This window comes from Alligator sinensis, unplaced genomic scaffold, assembly GCF_000455745.1.
Source record: "Alligator sinensis unplaced genomic scaffold, ASM45574v1 scaffold609_2, whole genome shotgun sequence".
NCBI classification, from domain to species: Eukaryota; Metazoa; Chordata; order Crocodylia; family Alligatoridae; genus Alligator; species Alligator sinensis.
Window position 1 is genome coordinate 2,000,168 of NW_005842090.1, and position 20,276 is coordinate 2,020,443.

General features: G+C 48.3%; 1 protein-coding gene and 1 long non-coding RNA gene across 4 annotated transcripts in view; one reads left to right on the forward strand and one right to left on the reverse strand.

The window, feature by feature from the left end:
- Positions 1-1,138: 1,138 nt before the first annotated feature.
- CCDC112 (coiled-coil domain containing 112) overlaps positions 1,139-20,276 on the forward strand; it is a 49,619-nt gene continuing 30,481 nt past the window's right edge. For 2 of the 3 annotated variants that reach the window (XR_003094178.1, XM_006023990.3), the window contains exons 1-4: positions 1,139-1,210; positions 3,828-3,949; positions 13,369-13,490; positions 17,844-17,933. Coding sequence is in view for 1 of the 3 variants with exons in the window: in XM_006023990.3 (XP_006024052.1) it covers positions 1,160-1,210; positions 3,828-3,949; positions 13,369-13,490; positions 17,844-17,933 (385 nt within the window). In the remaining 2 variants the exon portion in view is untranslated. The remainder of the gene's footprint in view (positions 1,211-3,827; positions 3,950-13,368; positions 13,491-17,843; positions 17,934-20,276) is intronic. The other variant, XR_003094179.1, reaches the window with a different exon arrangement.
- On the reverse strand, positions 8,485-12,363 carry LOC102377336. The gene is made up of 3 exons (XR_001358054.2): positions 12,266-12,363; positions 10,302-10,400; positions 8,485-8,813 (listed from the first exon to the last, which is right to left on the reverse strand). It is a non-coding gene; the product is annotated as an uncharacterized LOC102377336 (long non-coding RNA).

The window sequence follows — 20,276 nt, forward strand, 5'->3', positions numbered from 1 at the left end:
GACTTTGTAGCCCAACCACCTTGAACCTGAGATTAATGCTGGCTCCCCCACGCATCCAATAGCTTAAGCACAATCCTCCTAGAGCTCCAAGCTTGTAGTCGCTCTAATTTGCGTTTACCCTTTCATGGGGCACAACAGTGGAAGCTAACAGATAGTCTTTTCATGGGGTTTTTAATGCAGTCACAACCTACTTTAGATGGAACAAGGGATACCGTGCAGATCTAATATCAAATAAACCCTGAACTCAAAACTTCTCTCCGTCCTCATCACTGATAAACGTTCTTCAGGATTTGAGTGGCTGTCCTTTCAGGGGTCCGGACTCCACGCCTAGGTCAGATTTCTCCTCCAAACCACAGAACCTTCCTTTTGGGTTCGGTGACGGAGCTGACATGAACCCCAGACTGACGTGAATACCAGTCTATACGAGCATATGAAATTCACCACTAACATGTAAGCCTGTGGCAAGCTGGAGTTGCTGATGCAACATTTGATCATCCTTTACTAAACTGTGGTACTTTTTACTGAGTGCTGGAGCCACCAGATAAACTGGGTAGACTGGCGACCTTGCTGGGAAAGGGATGCAGGGCTGGCTGGGATCTCCTGGCCCATCTAGTCCAGCCTCCTGCATTCGCAGGCAACTGTTTGTCCGAAACAGGTTCTGAACCAGACCAGGGGGAGCCTTTTAACTGATGTCACCGAGCAGGGGAGCAGGCCCAGGAAGGGCTGGTTGTAGCTGGGTGGGCACCAGGACGGCAGGGTCTTGTCTCAGGACCAGCAGCTCAGACAGGAACTGCAGCCCCTGAGGGACGTGAACCCCCACCCCCCGCAGCAGGACGCATGGCGGGGTATCACGCTGCCATCGCAGAAGGTTGCCCGGGCCAAGTGGGACCCCGCAGGCACAGCTCAGCCTTCGGCCCGGGCCGCCCAGGCGCAGCGCGAAGCTTCACAAGCAGCAGCGCGCACACGCACACACTGCCACCTGTGCACCGCCACTAACACGCTGGGGGCGTGGTCCCCCTGGCTCCGCCCCTAGGCCACGCTTGAGACGAAAGGGGCGGGGCCAAGGAACACCTCCTTCCTAAGTCCCACCCCCAGGCCCGAGCCGGGGGAAGGGGGAGGGAGGAGCGGGGCGGGCCTTGAATCGTTGCTCGGCTTCAAGATGGCGGCCCTAGCAACAGCTGTGGCAGCGGCGGCGTCCGGCCACCAACAGGTAAAGGCCGTGCTAACTCCTGGGTCGCGGTGTGGGCTTCGCCGCCCCCGCTTCTTCTCCCGCTCCAAGCACGAGCCCCGGACTACGCTGGTGTGGGGGAGGGGGCGTGGCCTGGGTGGGGGGCATGGCCCAAAGCCCCCGGCCCCGCTCCGAAGCAGCGTTGCTGGGTCTTAAATATGAAACGATCGTATTAGAAGCTTAAAATGCTCTACAGTATTTGCTGAAAAATGATCGTACAGTGAAAAATGTGCAAATAAGTAAGCAAATAAGTCTTCTTATATCCCAGACTGGCCCCACATGCTGCATGTAGCCCATGCAGGCTCCAGCCCTGTGCGCCACGCATAACCCGTTCCAGACCAGTCTCATATGTCACATGCTGCAGGGCATGGGGTCAGGCTGGGGTGTGCACTGCATGTGGCACACGTGCCAGATCGTCTTGGCGCTGCATCTGGCTTGCATAGCTGGTCTTTGGGCCAGATGCAGACTGCCTCGGATTCAGTGTATAGGGCCGATCCAGTAAAAGCTGTGCATGCGGTGTGCCGCCCCCTGGCCTGGCCCTGTGTGTTTTGTGCCTGGCACATCCCAGATCAGCCCCATGTGCTGTGTGCATTGTTCATTTCGGCTCTAGCCTCCACGCAATGAACAGTGTATGCAGTATAGGTTCTGTGCGCTACATGTAGTGCATAGCAGGGCCAGCGTATGCCACAGGCAGTGCATGGGGCAGGTCTGAGACCCACAGGCAGCACTCCGAGCTGGATTATGTGGCTCCGTGAGCCAACCATATCTTTGACACCCTTAACCTAGGGGATATATAAAGTACCAATGAAGAAGCTGACAGGGACGAAAGCTTTCCAATGAAGCAGAGTACACATCTTATTTTTATATTTTTAGGGGACATTTATTTGTCCAAAAGGACAAATACGAAAGAAGAGTGACCCTTAAAGAAGAAAAAAGGGGCTTTGTTAAACCAGGGTAATACTAATCACATACTTACTAGGTACTCTTCAGCTGATAAAGTTAAAATGAATTAAAAACTGGAATGTCCTGCCTCTGTTGAGTTGATTCTTTTTAGTGACACCTTTAGGTCAGTGGCGAGTGTCTTACAAGTTCTCTGCTTCTTTTCCCCATAGCTTTCCAGCAGAGAGAACTTGTGCTGTTTTCTTGGGTTAACAAGGCCTTAATCATTTTGGTTGTAGCTACTGCATGTGGAAGACAAATGTCTTGTTTATCTATGCTAAGAAGTTCTTGATTATTAGTGTTGTTTTTGCCTATAGAAAAGCTACCTCCTACTAAACTTGCTGTGTGGTGGTGTTAGGTGGATATAATCTGAGGAGGGAAATATTTACTCAGCACTGATTGAATCAAGTGAGTATAGATGGGAGAGCACAAAGAAATAATGATCGGCAGTGGTCTCAGCATGGCAACTGCCTGTATAGCACATGCTTACTATACATGAGTAGGGATTGCAAAATTGTAGGCTAACTCACCAGTAGTTAATGGTAATGTTGGAAATATTCAAAGTTGTTTGTAAGTAATTACAACATTTGGAAGGGATATTAAACCTTTGGTCAGGCCACAGTTGGAGTACTGCGTCCACTACTGGGTGCCGCACTTCAAATGGATGATGTGGCCAGCCTGGAGAGGGTTCAGAGGAGGGCCACCCGCTTGGTGAGAGGGCAGCAGGACAGGCCCTACGAGGAGAGACTGAGGAGGCTGAGGGAGGACCTGGTGGCTGCCTACAGACTCATCAGGGGAGATCAACAGCAAATAGGCAGAGCCCTTTTCTCCCCAGCACCACCTGGGGTGACAAGGAACAATGGTAATAAGCTGATGGAGAATAGGTTTAGGTTAGAGATCAGAAGGCGATATTTTACAGTTAGGGTGGCCAAAATCTGGAACCAACTTCCCAGGGAAGTGGTCCTCGCTCGTACCTTGGGCAAATTTTGATCCTATGACCCCAGCTGACTTCCTGCCCTTTGGGCAGGGGGCTGGACTCGATGATCTTCCGAGGTCCCTTCCAGCCCTAATGTCTATGAAATCTATGAAATCTATGAAATTCAAGAGGAGGTTGGACGATCACCTGTCTGGGGTCTTGTGAACCCAGCATTCATTCCTGCCTGTGGCAGGAGGTCAGGCTAGATGATCTGTTCAGGTCCCTCCTGACCCTAGCTACTGTGAAACTATGAAACCTTATGCTACAGGTTTTTAACCACTTCCTAATTATTGGAGCTCAGATGAGACCTTTATGGGTAGATATTTTCCTAAGTATGCCTCATGTCAGGTAGTAACACTTTTCTTTGAAGCTTCTGGTTTTGGTCATGGTCAGAGGCAGAATATTGGGTCTGATAGTATTGCATATCTTGTGGCATGCAGTGATTTGGTATTTTCCTATATTTCTTTAAAAAAAACATATTACAGTTTTCAGTTTGTTTTGTTAGTGTAGTATTAAGCCACTATGTGGCCATTTAAAATAATTTGAATTACATTGAAGTTGTACTTTTAAATTGGGTTCATGCCAGGTCTTTTATCTTACTCTACTACCAGTGACACAAATAAGTTTTTTAAATGCTAGAATAGTTTAAATAATAAAGAGTGCTGCATTTTGTGTTCTGTACAGAGTGATAGCTGCTTCAGCACTCCAGGTGCTCATCAACACTTTCCGTTTCAGAACTGGAAGATAAAAGCTGAACAAGTTAAGAAAGTTGAATTCATAAGAACAGCAGAGAAACTGAAAAATCAGTAAGTTAAAAATTGTCTGCATAAATGTATTTTGCATAGTGTTGTTTTGGGTGATAGACTTGTGAGGTGATTTCAGATTAGTTGCTAAAACAGTAAAGGGATGTTGTTATCTCATTATTTTGGGCGGAGGGCTGCTTGATGAGTTTTAGCAAGCTGTCGAGTGCTGCATGGGTAGCCCCACCCCCTGGTCGTCCTCTTGGGACCGGAAGTCCCACCCCCTAAGGTCCAGTGACCTTTGCCACTGGAAGTCCCTCCCTTTGCCCCTGGAAGTACTCCTTTTGGAGAGGTGGCCTTGGAACCTGACCCCTCCCACAAGCAAGGACCCAGCCCACCCCATCAGGCCCCAGGCATCAAAAACTGACCAACCCCCCAGCCCATCACTGGTGCCAGCATGACCTGGTCCTGACCCATCCCAGCCCACCCCCCACCTTCCCCTGTGGCACAGCAGAAGCCAGCCCAAGCCCAGGTCCCCTCGCCAGCACAGCACCCTCCAGTGCTGTGGGAATGCTCCTGTCCTGAGCCGCAGGGAGCTCAGCCACAGTTTTCCCTCCTTGGTGCGGCCCAGCCAGCCCATCCCATCCCCTATCAAGCAGTAGCTTCCCCACGTGCTGCTGTACTTTCCCTCTACCTGTACCAGCTGGTCCCAAAAGGCAGGAGGCTCCACCGCCACTTCTGCTGGCCAGTGCCAACCCAGCTGGGAGTCCCCAGCAGCACATGGGAAGCCAGCTGCAGCCACATGCTGCTCTAGATGGGACGGGCCCTGCTGGGTCAGCACCAGACAGGAAAAGCGGCATGCAGCTGAAGCCAGCTTCCCACTTGCTGCTGGAGATGGGAGGAGCCCGGCTGGGTCGGCACTGGCCAGCAGAAATGGCGGTGAGCACTCACGTGCATGTGTGCACACATTTCCCACCCCCCAGGCGATCCCAACAGGTCAGTTGGTGGGGGACAGTAAGGGGTGGGGGCCAGATTGAGGCCCCTGCGGTGAGGGACAGAGTGCAGGAGCAACCCAGTAAGTGGGGCCCTGGCTGGGTGGGTGGTGGGAAGATTCAGCCCAGGTGGGTTGTCCAGGGGTGGGTGGAAAGGGCTCTCACTGCTGTGTGCACCTGGCAGAGGCCCCAAGGGGCATGTGCCGCCCCCTCCCCCCATTAGTGCCCAGCAGAGGCAGATCCCGCTGTGGGCTGGGCTTTGTGCCCCCAGCCCCGCTGCAGCTGGCCCAGGAATAGCCCGACGCCACGTGTGTCCAGCTGCTCCCAGGCCAGCTGCAGCAGAGCTTGGGGTGCAAAACCCAGCCCACAGTGGGAACCACCTCCTTGTTACACAGATCGGGGGGGGGGCACATACCCCCCCCCCCCCCCAAACTCAGGGCAGTGTGGTGGGCTGCAGCAGTGGTGAGCTGCAGCAGTGGTGAGTGGGAGTGGGGCACGTGGACCCCAGAAGAGCACGGGGGGTGGCTCTGGGATTGTGTAGGGCAGGGTGGGGCAGACTGGAGCTGCCAGCTGGGGCCAGGCTGTTCTTGGTGGAGGCTGAGGCTGCATGGCAGCGGTGCTGGGAGTGGGGCTATGGAGGGGTGCAGCCACACACAAATTCGCTGTAGCCCTCCCAACCCCACTCCCACCACCGCCGACCAGCCCAACTGCAGTCCCCAGTCTTTGCCGGGAACAGCCTGGCGCCGCCTCCCAGCCCCTCCCCCCTGCCCCAGGGCATAGGGACCATGTGCCCCAGATCTGCACGGGGGAGGACAGGCTGCTGCTGTGGGCAGTTGCTGGGAGGCGGTGCCGGGCTGTTCCCAGTGGAGGCTAGGAGCTGTGGTTGGGCTGGGCGGCGGGGGTGCTGGGAAGGGAGTTGGGAGGGCTACAGCGAATTTTTGGGTGGCTGCAGCCCCCGTAGCCCTGTTCCCAGCGCTGCCGCTGCATGGCCCCAGCCTCTGCTGGGAACAGCCTGGCCCCAGCTACAGCCTGCCCTGCCCTGCTCTGTGCAATTTCAGGGGCACTTCCCCACCCCCCCCATGCCCTCCTGGGGTGTGCCTTGCCCCTCTCCCCACACCCCCTGACGAGCCGCTGATGGCTCTATCGCACCCTGCCTGTTGGGGGAGTAGTGGGGGGGCAGTAGATTGAGGCCCTAGTGGTGAGAGAGGGAGTGGGGCTAGGCCTGGGCCCTCTCCCCTTCCCCCACAGACTTCCTGCTGGGGAGGCATGCCCCCAAATACTTTTTTCTTCCTCTGCCTCAGTCTGCACCCTCCCCTTCCCTCCCCACAGACTTACCTGCTGGGCGGGGTGGGGGGAGGGGCTGGTGGCTGAACAGGGTAGATCTTGGATTCCTTTAAAGTTCCAAAAGTGATCTTCGACTTAAAAGTGTTGGAGACCACTGCTTTAGGGTATTCTGGGACATGGGTGTGCTCTCATTTTCTTCTGTTGATGCTGATTCGCTTTGCTTGGAATAATTAAATATAAACCAGAGAGAAGGCATCTCAGTATCCTCCTGGTTAGGGCACTCACAAAGGAGGGAGGAGATCCTGGAGCCTCTTGCAGTTGATCCTGGGCTGCAGGGGTGCTGAGGGAGGAGACTTATATTCCACTTATTGCTCCACTAAATATTTCACTATTTTATATTAAATATTCATCAGAGTGGGAATAATAACCCAGGTTTCCCTTCCTTCCCCTGAAGTGAGGCCCAATGGAAAAAATGGTTGTTCCATGCAAAGTAGGACAATTTCAGTGAGCTGGATGGAGAAAACCTGTACCCTAGAATACTCAGTAGCTTCATTCTTTTAGAACAGTGATTCTTAAGCAGACTCCCAGACACCATGGAGTGCTGCCTGATCTTTTGAAGGGTGCCTGAAGATAAAAGTGAAGTGTTAGGAGATAAACTAAGTAGATAAGAGCAGACTTAGGCTTGTTCAGGCCTGGATGATCCTACTGCCAGAGCTCTCTGCAATGAGGTAAGCACTGTAATCTGTAAATTATCTTGGCCTCTCTGCAAGGAGGTAAGCACTGTAATCTGTAAATTATCTTTGAAATTGGTTAACACACAATTCACAAAAGCTATGGAGGGGTGCCAGGGGTACAAAAACATTAAGAATCATTGTTCTAGAAGGTGGCAGAGGTACATTCAAGTTAACTTCAGGCAGGGGAAGGATTGTTTGAAACGTGTCTTCAGCATCCTTTGTTAGTGCCCTAACCATTGAGCTATTGTTTAAAAAGGAGCAACACCCCCTTTTCCAACTGTATTTTGTAAGCATAGGCACCTCATTTCAGGAAAGGGTGCATAGCTGTGATTCTTCAGCAAAAGCAGGTGCCTGAGTATCATCTGGGCATTTTCTAATGGCTGATTCAGACAGCTGCTCTCTCAACCGTGATCACAGCTGGTGGCTATGGATATCATTCCTACAGTATATTTACATGGCAGTCACAAAAGTGCTTTAAACTAGCTAGTTCAGGTACCAGTCCCAGCCTGGCTGTGGCAGTGCAAAGCTCAACATAGGCATATTTCCTTTGTTTCTGTGATTCTTAGGCTCTTAATTTCCAAAAAAGAATGTAGGCGTATATTTGTGCCAAACTCTGGGCATTGCATTCCCCTAGGTGGCAAGGCCCCTAAGTTAGGCAACTTTCAATCCTTGTGTGGCTGTAGCCCAGAGCTAGGCAAAATGGCAGATCCAGCTGGTAGCCGGACTCCATTTCCCAGCAGCCCTTGCCCACATGGCTGGGGCTGATCTCCATGGAAACCCTAGCTGCACCTGTGCTGTGATAGCGCAAGGCTGGAGTCTCCATGGAGACCTGCCCCAGCCATGCTGGCAAGGCGCGGGGCAGGGCAGGGCAGGGAGCTGCTCAGGAGCCGCTGGGATCATGTGGCAGGGGCAGCTTGGTCCAGGGCCAGGGCAGAGCCACAATACGCAGTCTACATGCTCTGGGCAGTGGCACGCAGGCAGCAGATCACAGCTGTGCCCCAGCTCGGTACCAGGCTGTTACTACTGCAAGGAACCGGGGCAGAGCTGTCCTCTGCTGCCTGTGTGTCCCTGCCTGGAGTGCACAGGCTGCAGATCACGGCTGTGCCCTGGCCCCGGACCAAGATGCCCCCGCTGCAAAATCCCAGCGACTCCAGAGAAGCCCCTTGTCCTGCTGTGTGCCTTGCCAGCACGGCTGGAACCAGTCTTCTTGGCAGTCCAAGCCTTGTACTATCACAGCGCAGGTGTGGCTGGGGTCTCCATGGAGACTGGCCCTAGCCATGTGGGCAGGGGCTTCTGGGAAATGGAATTTGCCTGCCCCTGTCTAGCTCTGAGTGTGAGACCTGGATCCAGAATCTGGAATCCTTTAAGTTTTGCTATATTGTTTGTGCAACCTAACTATGGGTGGTTGAGCCTAATCCACTCGAGTAGGTCGGGGACAAAAGGGTTCGGGCCTTTCCTCCTTCTTCTGTCTCTCCCTCCGTCGACAGAAACACACCGGGGAGGCAGTGAGATAAGAAAATTGCTTTACTCATTATTTCAGGCAACAATCTCGTACAGCTGTATCAGGAATCTAGTTCGTCGATTCCTCGGGAGCTCTTGAGCATACTCAGATGGTATACCAAATCGTGATGGGGTCGTCCAGGTTTTCACAGACGCAGGACCTCCGGCGAGGGTGATCAGTCCTCTCCGATATTACGCGGGTCCCCCCCATTGTTTTGGCGCGCTCCCCTTTTAACCGGGCGGCGTCTGCCCGCCCCCTGCCAATCAGCACGAGTGGGAATGCTGCTAACCGCGTCCATCACTCCTCCTCCCCATGCTACGAGCACAGCTTGCTCTCACATTGGTGTCTGGTCATATCTTTCTCATTTCTTTACCACATTGTTGACCTCATAAAGTAGCAAAGATCACCTGTCAATAAAACTACAAAAGAACTGTTATAGCCAAGTTAGCCATTTCTAGCATTAATGTCTGCACAGCTCTCATTCTTGTTTAGATCACTCATTTATTGTAGAAGTATTTGGAATGTGGTAGAACCTGGATAATTGTAGGGTTAGATTTCTTGGGCCTTGTGAGGATGAGCATTTGCAAGCTAACAGGATATATACAGCTTTAGAAAACAGCTTTGTGGGACTGCTACGGTGCTGTAGCCCAGTGGAGAAGCAGCATCCATTAAAATAAATGCTGCAGCAAACAGCTACAAGGCTTGTCCTTTCCTCAGAAACCTGTTTTAAAGTAAGCAGGCAGCAAGTCATTAGGATATGAATGATTCATGTTCTACTGTACAAGCAAAGATTTTTCAGCAAATTTGAAGCAAATTTGTCTGTTTACGCTAGAGCTCCATCTGTGTTTGCAATGGCATTGGGGTAGCTAGTTTCCCAGCTCTACCCCTGCTATGCTCTACTGAGTGATAGCTATTTGTAAGGGCTTCTGGCACTATGGAAGAACAGCAGGAAAAATAAATAAGAAACAACATAAATAATATTTCATTTGGGAAAAAAAATGTAAAGTAACATAAATCAAACCCTAAAGAAATAAGCTACTTCACAAAAATAGAAATAAACAATGTTAGCAAACACACTACAATTCAGAGGTGCCATTAAAGGAGAAAAGTACTTACCCTCCCCCCATGCATACATATTTTTTTATTATGTCATATTACTATCATACATTACTATAACAACATAAATTACACTGGTGTGATTCATTAGCAACTTCAAGGCACCAGATATTTAAAATGGAAAACGGAGGAAGAAACGCAGGAGAATGAAATGACATCAGACCCATAAATACGTGGCAATTAGCCCAAGTTATCCCTCCAGGTAAATCTTGGGTCCCAAAGATGCTTTTGCTATGCTCAAAACATTGCTGGTTTCCTTCTCTTCATTCCCTACAGTAGTAGTCACCAACCAGTGGATCTTGATCTACCGGTAGATCTCAGAGCCTCTTGTGGTAGATCTGACAGCGTCTTCGAGTCGATCTGAGGCTGGGGCTGGGGGCTGAGTGCCCGCATGCATGCACATGTGCGCCCCAGCCTAGCAGGTCAGTCCATGGGGGAAGGAAGGGGCGGGGCCTAGATTGAGGCCCCTGCAGTGAGGGATTGCCGCAGAGGCAGGAGCAGGGGTAAGTTGAGTGGGGCCCCGGCCAGGTGGGACTTAGGTACTGGGGAGGTGTGCCCCCCCCAAATTTTTTTCTTCCTCTGCATCAATCTGTTCCTCCCCACAGACTTACCTGCTGGGCAGATTTATCTTATTTATGCTTACGTAAAGGAACAGCCTGCTTCTTAGTTTTTTGTTCATTATTAATGCTAGTTACATTGTTATTTAGGGTATGTCTAGGGTGCTGGGGCAGTGCATTGTGGCTAAGATATGCCCTTCTCCAAGCATGACCCTACTATTCACTTCTGCTTACCTTCCAAACTTGGTAGCATGCTGTAAAGCTGCTCCAGTGGCTCTTCCCAAGAAAAATGGGAACTGTGGACAAAGACCCCCGCAGAGCTTCACTGGTGTGCTGCAAGATTTGAAGCATATTAGTGGGCATGGGTGAATAGAATGTGCTGAAGAAGCCTGGCCAGGACATGCTGCCACCAGGATGTAGTTTCCTTTGATTGCCTTGCTTCTAATAGCAACCGTGAACTTGACAGGACCTAGGCAGTTTCAGGACTACTAGTAGAACAGCTGTAACAGCAGTGCTGTGAGGATGAACTGCTGAATCCACACATGGTAAGCAATTTTCTGCTTAAACGTCCCCTGTAGGCTGCTTAGATTGTATTAATACTCCCATTACCCATACGAGGTAGGGAAATACTGTTATCCTCTTTTTATAGATTAGGAAAAGGGGGATGAGTGATTTGTCCAGGGTCAGACAAGGGTTGTGTGGCAGATCAAGGACTTGAACCCATGTCTACCCAGATTCCAGATTATAGTTACAGATTCTTAGCTTCTTGGGAGATTGGGCTCCATGTGCCTCCATATTCCCCGATCCTCAATATCCCAGGCCCCAGGACAGTCTGGCTCTAAGACAGACCACAAGGCAGCCCATGAGGTGGTCCCCAGAGTTCCAAGTAGATCTGGGAAGAGGGTGGAAATTACATGTAAAGAGAAACTTCTGGTTTTTGTTCCAAATACAAAAAATATTTTCTTTCAAATTTGGATTTTAAAATTACGGGTGCACTGATAAAGATTTTCTTGGCCAATACCAATGGCCGATTATTATTACCATATCGGCTGATACTGATCTGATAGCTGATTTACAGGAATGCAGCCGGGAAGCTTGAAGAGCAGCATCCTGCCAGTAAGTGTGTGGGAGGGAAGGGAAGTGGAGGGGACCAGGGGTGCAGATTGAGGCCCCCATGGTGAGGAAGGGAGTGGGGCAGGGACAGGCACTGCTTAGCCATGGCGCCCAATGTGACCCCAGGGCAGGGCATGGGGTGGAGCTGCAGGTGGCTCATTGGTGGGGATGGGGGCTAGGGAGGATGGCTCCCTGCTGCTGTGCACACCCCTGGGGGAGGCATAGGGGGCATGTGCCCCCTGGATTTGTGTGCAGGGCAGGGGTGGGTTTTCCACTGTGGGCTTGGGGCCAGGGGCTGTGTTGGTCTCTACCAGGCGGGGAGGGGGGTTGGGCCGGGGCTGCAGGTGGGGCGGGCAGTGTTGGGAGGGGTGGCTATGGAGCGGGCTATGGCCACCTCAAAATTCCTCGTAGCCACCCCTCCCAGCGGTGCTGCCACCCGCCCTGAGTGCAGCCCTGGCCCAGCACCCTCACCGGGAAGAGGCTGGTGCAGCCCCTGGCCCACAGCAGGCAGCCCGCCTTTGCCTCGCACATAAATCCGGGGGGCACATACCCGCCATGCCTTCCCTGGGGGTGTGCACAGTGGCAGGGAGCCGCCCCCTCTCCCTACCCCACTGCAACTTCCCCTCCCTATCTCCCCGCACTCCTTGGACAAGTCACCTGCAGCTCTGCCCTGTGTTCCATCCTGGGGTCTCATTCACCACCCTGGCTGGGCAGTGCCTGCCCCTGCCTCACTCCCTCCCTCACCGTGGGGGCCTCGAACTGCCCCTCCCACACCCTTTCCCTTCCCCCTGCCCCTTCCCCTCACAGATTTACCAGCCAGATGCTGCTCTCCAAGTTGTTGGGCTGCATTCCTGGTCACATGCATGCGGCATTTATTGGTGACATTATTGGCTACACCAGCCAAAAAAAGACGATTGCGCATAACGTTAATTTTCCTGTTATCGGTGCTGATCCGTGTCGCCGCCGAGAGCCGCGGCGCGGGGTTCGGGGCTTTAGGAGCCCTAATCGGCGGGCGGGTACTTGTGACGCTTGGGGTGGAATCAGGTACTCAAGCGTTTTGGTTAAACAAAAGGTTGTTTACTTACACTGCTCGTACAGTGCAGGTCAGATGCTTGCTTCGGTTACGGTTACAAACTTGGGTCGGGCAGAAATTACAAAGATGTTGGTCGGTCTGCAGATGTGTTCGGGGTGTTTGGGCCGGCAGTCGTCTTACGTCTCGGGTGGGGGTGTGCTAGGCCCCCTTGGGTCGGTGACGGGGAGTCCTTAATGGTTGATCAGGCCGCTAAGTTCGCTCTGAAACACGCGTGGAGTTTGCTAGGCTCCACAGTGTACTCAGAGTTCTCCACGAGATGTATGTGGAGTTCTCCAACTTGGGCGGAAACTGCTCAAGCCTCTTATACGGCTAGCAAGCCAATCACTAGCCTCCAGGTAGGAATAATTTAGAATAGTCCAATAGTGGGGTACGAATTTGCATAACTTTGGCGGGAACTCTTTGCACCGAGCATTTCTTAGATGCAAAAGCAATGCACCGTGCAAAGAAGCTGCAAATTGGCGGGAACTTTTTCTAGGTCATTAACATATAGTCACTGGGCTCTGGAGTTTTCCCCCATGACCTACTTACATGACCTACTTACAAAATGATTGACAGACTGCCTTCTGTATCAAACTATGGAATCCTCCACTGTACTATAGGCATATGAACAATGGGTTATGAGAATCCGATATGCCACCAATTATATCGGTGTGCTTCTATTTAAAATCCCAACATCTTGCAAGGTGGGATTGGATAGAGAATGGCATGTAAGACGTGTTGTGGTGGCTACTCCTAGAACAATGGATGTTAAGTACAAAGCAAATGAAGCCATGTACTTCTCCAGGCCCAGAAAATGGTGCGTACATTTGGGATTAACAAAATATTTGTTGGAGGCATGATAACACTATTTACAAGGTAGGTTGAAAGCAGTTATTTTGATTAATGTTCCCTTCACAGAGCTGTTACTTTCTGTAAGGATATACTTGTCTGTAACATTAAATGAAACTCGCCTTATTGCATCAAAAAATAAAGAGAACTAGTCAGCGTTCTTGTAACTGATTTCTAAGTGGTAATGACTATGACCACAAACTTATTTTCTGTTAATCTTCAGTTATTTTAAAATGAGATTTCAGTCGCATAAGTTTTTTGTTTCAGACTTGCAACTATAGAAAAAGACAAAAATGGCCATCTCTACAGTAAGAAGAGTGATTTCAGGATGGAATACAGCACGCTGGAAGAACTGGAACGCAAAATGACCAACGGCAGAAAAGCTGAAAGTAACACAGTTTGTTTGCTTCTCCATAGTCACTCCCATAAGTGGTTTATTAACTCGTAGAACAAATCAAAGCAGGAAGTGAATTCTGACAATAATGTAGAAAAATACTTTTATGTGCTATTTATAAGGAGCATGGCGTAAGAACTGCATTGTGGCAATATTTACTATTATTAGCCATTTTTAAGCAGTCTTACATCCAGAGTATAGCAAATATCCCGTCTTTGTAAAACTGCTTTAGGAAACCATTCATATTGGGGATCTGTTAAAAGTAAACCTAACAAGATGTAATGCAGCTTAGCTGAGGGTCTTTAGTTTACTTTAAGGTAATGGAAACTGGGAATTTTACTGCTCATCTGCTGTGTGCATGATCTTCCCTCATAGTAAAGCAGAACTTAGACTCATAGGGCTTGAAGGAACCTCACTGTTTATTTAGTCCAGCACCCTGCACAGATTCAGGATCCTTTGTTCATAAATGATCCTGGCTAAATGTCTATTTAGCCTTTTTTTTGAAAAATCTCTAATGAACAAGATTTTCAGCTTCCCTAGGCAGCTTGTTCCATTGTGCTACTGATGTTAGTGTTAGAAATTTTTTTTTTGAGACTTGATCTGTGGTAATACACAGATGGATTGGGAACAGAGCAAGACTGAAAACAGCTTTTGTTTGAGGTAACTTTTAATTTACCATGGGGTAGGAGTATCCAAATGCTCAGTTACTGCTGAGCAGTTGATGTGATGTAAGGCTGGGGTGTCAAATTTGTTTGGCCTTGAGGGTTGGATTTGGACCCATCTCCAGTGGCAGGGCAAGTGGTGACGGTGGCTGCTGTGGTGGGTCAGGGAGCCACCAGGGCTATCACAGCCATTGCTTGCCTTGCCACTAAAGCAAGTACCAAACAGGACTCTTGTGTCCTGGAATTTGGCAGTGGGCACCGCTCTCAAGTTCATGATGCATCCTAGGAGCTACTTGGGTTGAGTGACATGTCTCTGTAGGCCAGATCCAGCCCGTGGATTATACGTTTATACTCTTGCTATAAAACTTGTTAACCTTGCAATAATTTGTTTGTGTGCCTCTGCCCTAGGATGCAATAAGCTTATGACAGCAGCACAAAATAATTAAGGAGTCTAAAAGTCTTCCACAGTGCTTTGTGGACAAGTGTCTGGATCTGCTGAATTTTTGAAGTAAAGAGGAAGGTGCTAAAGAATACAAGCGTCAAATAATCTAATGTGTATTTCAGATTTTGAGAGGATAGATCTAGTAAAAGAAGGTTTACCTGTTGTTTGGGTAGACTGCAGATGTTGGCTCATTGCAAATACTTTTGAATTGTGCTATGCAAAGAATGAACTTTTTATTCTGTTCTCAAGCTTAAAACACATTTAAAAATTGGTTCGAAACAAACCAGATTGTAACCATTTTCATTGTTCTTGCCTAAGTGGAAAAAAATGGTCAGTAATATTTTGTTAGATATGAAGCGTACCATTAGACCCAGATGAAATCCTTCATTTTGAGGTCCTTTTAAAATGTAAGAAAAGCAAATGAAATTAAGAGCTATTAAGGAAATATCCAGCAGTTTAGTCATTAGAGAATTCACCAGGGTGTGGGAGACCTGAGTGTAGTTCTTTTTCTACCCTAAAGAATTTTACGAGCTGCAAGGATAACACCTGAATTACCATCAGAGGGTGTTCTAAGGAGGGTCTCTCTCATTTTTCTCTTTTCAGAGCTATTTTACTTTGTATAGGTTCTGAAAGAGTCATGATACAGAAAGCAAAAAGAAGTGGTGTCACTGTCCTTGAGGTTAGGACACTTGGGAGATGAGACACTGGGGTTCTACTCTCTATTCCAATGAATGCTTAATTATTATTGATAGTGGAGCAGTGTGATGAAGTTCAGGTCATACTTGTAAATTTGAATTTTAGGATGCTTTGTGACTGTGATCACCTTTGTGGCAAATTTTTTCTATTTGTTGAAAATATTTTGCTCACCTAAATTACAGGATGGCAAACACATTACCTTCCCTAGCAAGAATTCAAGCAAACATGACACAAACTGCATAGTATGTCAGTCTGAACAGCCCAAGCTGAAAAGGGAAAAAGAAGGCAAAAGGAAGATGCTAGTAAGATCATTTTACATAGTAAAGTTTGAACTTTTTTGATGGTGGGTTTTTTTTCTCCTATCCTATATACCAGGGGTTGCCAACTATGGCCCATAGGGCAGATGCAGCCTGCAAAGGGGTTGGGTGTGGTCTGCACTTTCCTAAGAGCATGCCTATTCCCCAGCTGTTAATCTAGTCTGCATTGTGGTAATAGCTTGTCAATCAGCTCTGGCTGCTCTAGCCAGCTGCTGCAGCCCCTGTGGAAGGCTGTTCTTCCTTGCTACAGCCTCTGCTCACTGTCACTGAAGGGGAATGGTGGCCCATGGTGCCAGCTGGGTTGCACCATTGCCGACCCCTGATATATACCTTTTCTTCCCCACGTGGCTTTAAGACAAAAATAAATATTTAGAAGGTACTTAGTTGGGCAAAAAGGTTTCAAGAGGGTAATGCAGTTAGAAAAGGAAGATGAAGATGAAAGGGGTAGTGATATAGGACTAGGTGTGCATACTTTAAGGATAACAGGAAGATTTGAAACAAAGGGTTACACAATTAATGGCTTTGAGAATGTGTGAAACCTGCCCCAGCTTGACACTTACCAAGTTGCTGTGTTAGGTCACTGGAGTCTTGCGCATTTAAACTTTTCTTCAGTAGTCCTGTTTCTTCCCTTGGCTGCTCTTGCACATATTCTAGGCACAGACTCTGTTACAACTTTCAGGGAATAGGACCTTACAGTGCAGTTGCCATAGCCCCCAGACTAATCAGTAACTTTAAGTATACCCTTTCCCAGAACACCAACCGCGTATGCATTCTCTATTTACTCTTCACCTCTTCATTTTAAGCAAACAGATGCACAAACTTTGGTGTGGACACATGACACGTTTACAAAGATGTAACTTATATTGGCTTATATGTTCATGAAAGTTGTACTGCTGACTGGAAGAGCTGATTAACCAGCTCTTTTAACTCTCTGCTGTAGGTTTGTTACAGTACCCTGAACTATGTAGTGGAGAACCAGTAATAGCCTGTGTGCATTGGGGCTGTCCCAGCATGAAATGAACAGTGTGGACATGTGACCTGTACACTGGAGTAATTTACACCAGTGTATAATTACTTCCGACTTTCCTGGGGTACCATTACTCTAGACTGAAGTGACTTTTACTGGAGTAGGGCTGTTCGTTGTATGCCTGCTCCCAACTTACACTTATATAAAGGCAGATACTGTATTTTCTCACACGTTCTGCACCTTTTTCCCCAAAACCAGCTGGGGAAAATTGGTATATGCATTATACATGAGAAACAGGGCTCCTCACAGGTCTGGAAATTTTGGGGGGAGAAGGAAAAGGGAATGGTGGCAATATTAATTGCCATGGCTTCAGATCAGGTCCTGGCCCCCAGCCACATTGTGTGGCCCCCAGACCTCTGGTAGTTGCCTGCACTTCAAGATAAGATTTTTTTCCCCCCTTTTTGGGGGGGCCTTCCAGAAAGAGGGCATGCACTATATTTGGAGGGTATATTATACATGAGAAAACATGGCAATACCAGTGCAACTGTGTTGTGTACCTGCACCCTTTCTTATGGGCTCAAAATGATAACTTTTTTGTAGCTAGGACAAGAAGTATATAAGGATTTAGACAAAAGAAAAACCTGTACGTTTCTATTCCCTTACGTCTCTGGAGCATTATTTGGGCTTGGGCCAGATTTTTCTAACAAACCTTGGTTCCTCCTCTCTTGCACAAGGCTTCTTAGAATAATGGAGGAGCTGTCTCTCTTGTGCATCTCTTTTATCTTCCTCACCTGTTCCTTTAGTTAAACAAGACTGTTAGCCCTCTGTGTCTCTGAGGTGCCTCTGAATGTCCCTTGCTACCATACTCATGAGATCTGTGTTTTTCAAGACCCAGCATTAACAGAAAGTGTCCTTTGTTCTCCAGTTTGAGAATGTCCTGCTTGCTAAACCTTGGGCCTCTGCCAAGAGGTTGGAGAAAACTGGTTTAAGTAGGGATATAGCTATTTGAATGGGAGCCACCAAAGCTTAAAACAATCCATTGTCCCTAGTTAAGGAATTTTGTGACAATCCAATAGCATGTGGTTGATTCCACATACTCTGAAGTATTCAGTGATGTGGAATTGTTGTGAGATCATTCAGAATTCCTAAGTTGCATGTAAACAGAACTTCCATGTTGTTAGAGAGAGCCGGCATAGGAAATTTGAATTTGCTGCACAGTGAAACTGTTAGACATGCCATTTATTTTCTTATACTTCCTCCACAGGAGCTAAAATTGAGCAACAACTATCAAAAATACATCATAACGTTAAGAGACTTCAGTGCCAGTTAAAAGATGTAAAGCCTACTCCAGAATGTAAGTCTTGTTGATGAACTTTAAAATATTTTTTTAAACAAAACTTTCATATCCTCAGTTAATTGTAACAGGATGTGTAACTGCAGATTCAAGATGTCCTTTCTCTAGTCTGTCTTTCCTGCTCTAAAACTTCAAGGGCAGGAAAGTGTAAAGAAAGACCTGAGGCTCCCTGAAGTCACTGGGACTAATTTTCCTTGGAATAGGCCTAAGTTTCTGTAGGCTGTTGGAGTGTGGCACTTTCTGTGCTAGCGTCCTTATCATTCTTTTTGAGTTATAATAAACAATTAAGTTTAGTTAATATACCTTTGGAACTTGGATATAGCATTATATCTCTCTGCCATCTGAGATAGGGCATTAAACAGACACAAAGGCAGGTTACATTTAAGCAAACCAGATTGCTGTTAAAAAGTGGAATGTTTTATAGAGAATGAATGAAGCACATTCAGCATTGAATTCCTTGAACACCTGGAGTGTTGGTAATGGAAAAGCTGTTCACCCATAGCTTACCAGCTCTAATGTAACACAGACTGGAGATAGAAATCTCTTAACAGCTGGCGGCTTTATGATGCTTACGTTACATATGTTAATCTTACTCACTTTTTATCTACAAGTATCTGTATCACAAAATCAAGTTCCTGTCTCTGGAGAAGTCAACAGGGCTTCCAAGGCATGAACGAACATGAAACTAAACTAAGGCCTTATTTGGATGATGAACTGTATCAACTTAATCAGCTTGTTTTTACACCATATCCTGCCTTTGATCTCAGGGTAATTTCTGTGTTCTTTTAAATCCAGTGGCTGCCTAATATAATATGCATAAACAGTTCAGGTGTGGGGAACCAGAATTTTTCCCTCTCTCTTTTGCTGGATGCCCTAATACCAATTCTGTATCCCTCTTTTTCTGCTCTTGTTCTGGCCCCATTCTTGGTTGGCTCTGCCTGTTTTCCAGGTTGCTGATTTAAGAGATGTGGGTTTGAACCCCCTTAGACTTTGGGGGGTGGGGGGCTATGACCTAGGTAATCAATTTCCTCTGAGCTTTAATTAATAAGCTGTTACACATCAGGTCGTTACACTGCCATTGTCAGGCACCTGAGACTGGAATCCAAGTGGCTGAAGGTATCTAATGTGTCACCTGAATCGGGCACCTAAAATCTAAAAGTATACGGTTTTAGAGCCCTTTCTGTTCTTAGTGTTTCATATAGGTCTTCCTGTTATCTCACCTACTTGGTGTCTAGGCCCTCTTAATCATCTCTTGGAGTCATCTAATTTCCCCTCAGTAATTTGTATAGGGTGCTTCAGTACACATTCCCATTTCCTTAGATCACCGTCTTAGTACCAGGAACATTTTGTAATTGTTAATGTTGCTGAATCCAAAATTGTAAGTGCCTAATAGACCAATTTGAGTTTTGTTTTATTTTATTTTATTTTTTTGCTAAACCTGACATATACCTATCTTCAGTATCTGGTGGAGAAGGGTGAAGATGAATAAAAAATGTACATATTCATCAGAATAGCATGTTCTGTCAATACTGATAAATAATTCCTTCATATCAGCAGTAGTTTGTTAATTCATTATTTTAGTTGCATTTGAGGAAATTGGGTGTTACCAGTTTCAGTATTTGTCTCTAATTCAAAAAAAGCTAATTCTAATCCACAGGAAGATGTGGAAAGCACTCTCTAAATTGAACTACGTGTTTCCCTCGACTGATGCAGTACATGCGGTCCCGGAGAGCAGCGCATAAATTTAAATCGCATGAAGTGGACCCACTTTACAATGTAACAAATAGGGATAGGTTCCCATGGCAGTGAGGCTGGGACTAGGGAACAGGTGCGGGGAGGGGTGCCGCTCCCGGGACTACACAAGGCAGCAAAGCAGAGGTAAAAGAGCAGCACTCCCCCCAGCCCTGGATGCAGCAGCCCCAGGAGCGGCCGACACCAGCTGCCTGTAACCGCTGGGTTGCACTGTGCCCTGAACTCCCCAGGGCTCTGCCTGTCCCTACTCACCCCATCTCCTGCTGCACCAGCCCTGGGAGTGGCCGATGCCTGCTGCTTGTAGCTTCTGGGCTGTACCATGACCTGGTGTAGGCAGCTGGTGTTGGCCGCTCCAGCACGGGCTGCGGTGACTGCGGACAAGTGGAGCCCCGGGCAGCGCGGGCCACAGTACTCGCCACAGCCCCGGCTGCAGCTTCCTGTAACCGCTGGGCTGCACCGTGTCCTGGTGCAGGCAACTGGTGCCAGCAGCTCCCCAACTCTGGCGGCAGCTGCCTGGGGTGAGTGCCAGGAGCTGCTGGGGCCAGCTGCCCACACCAGGACATGGTGCAGCCCAGCGGCTACAGGCAGGGG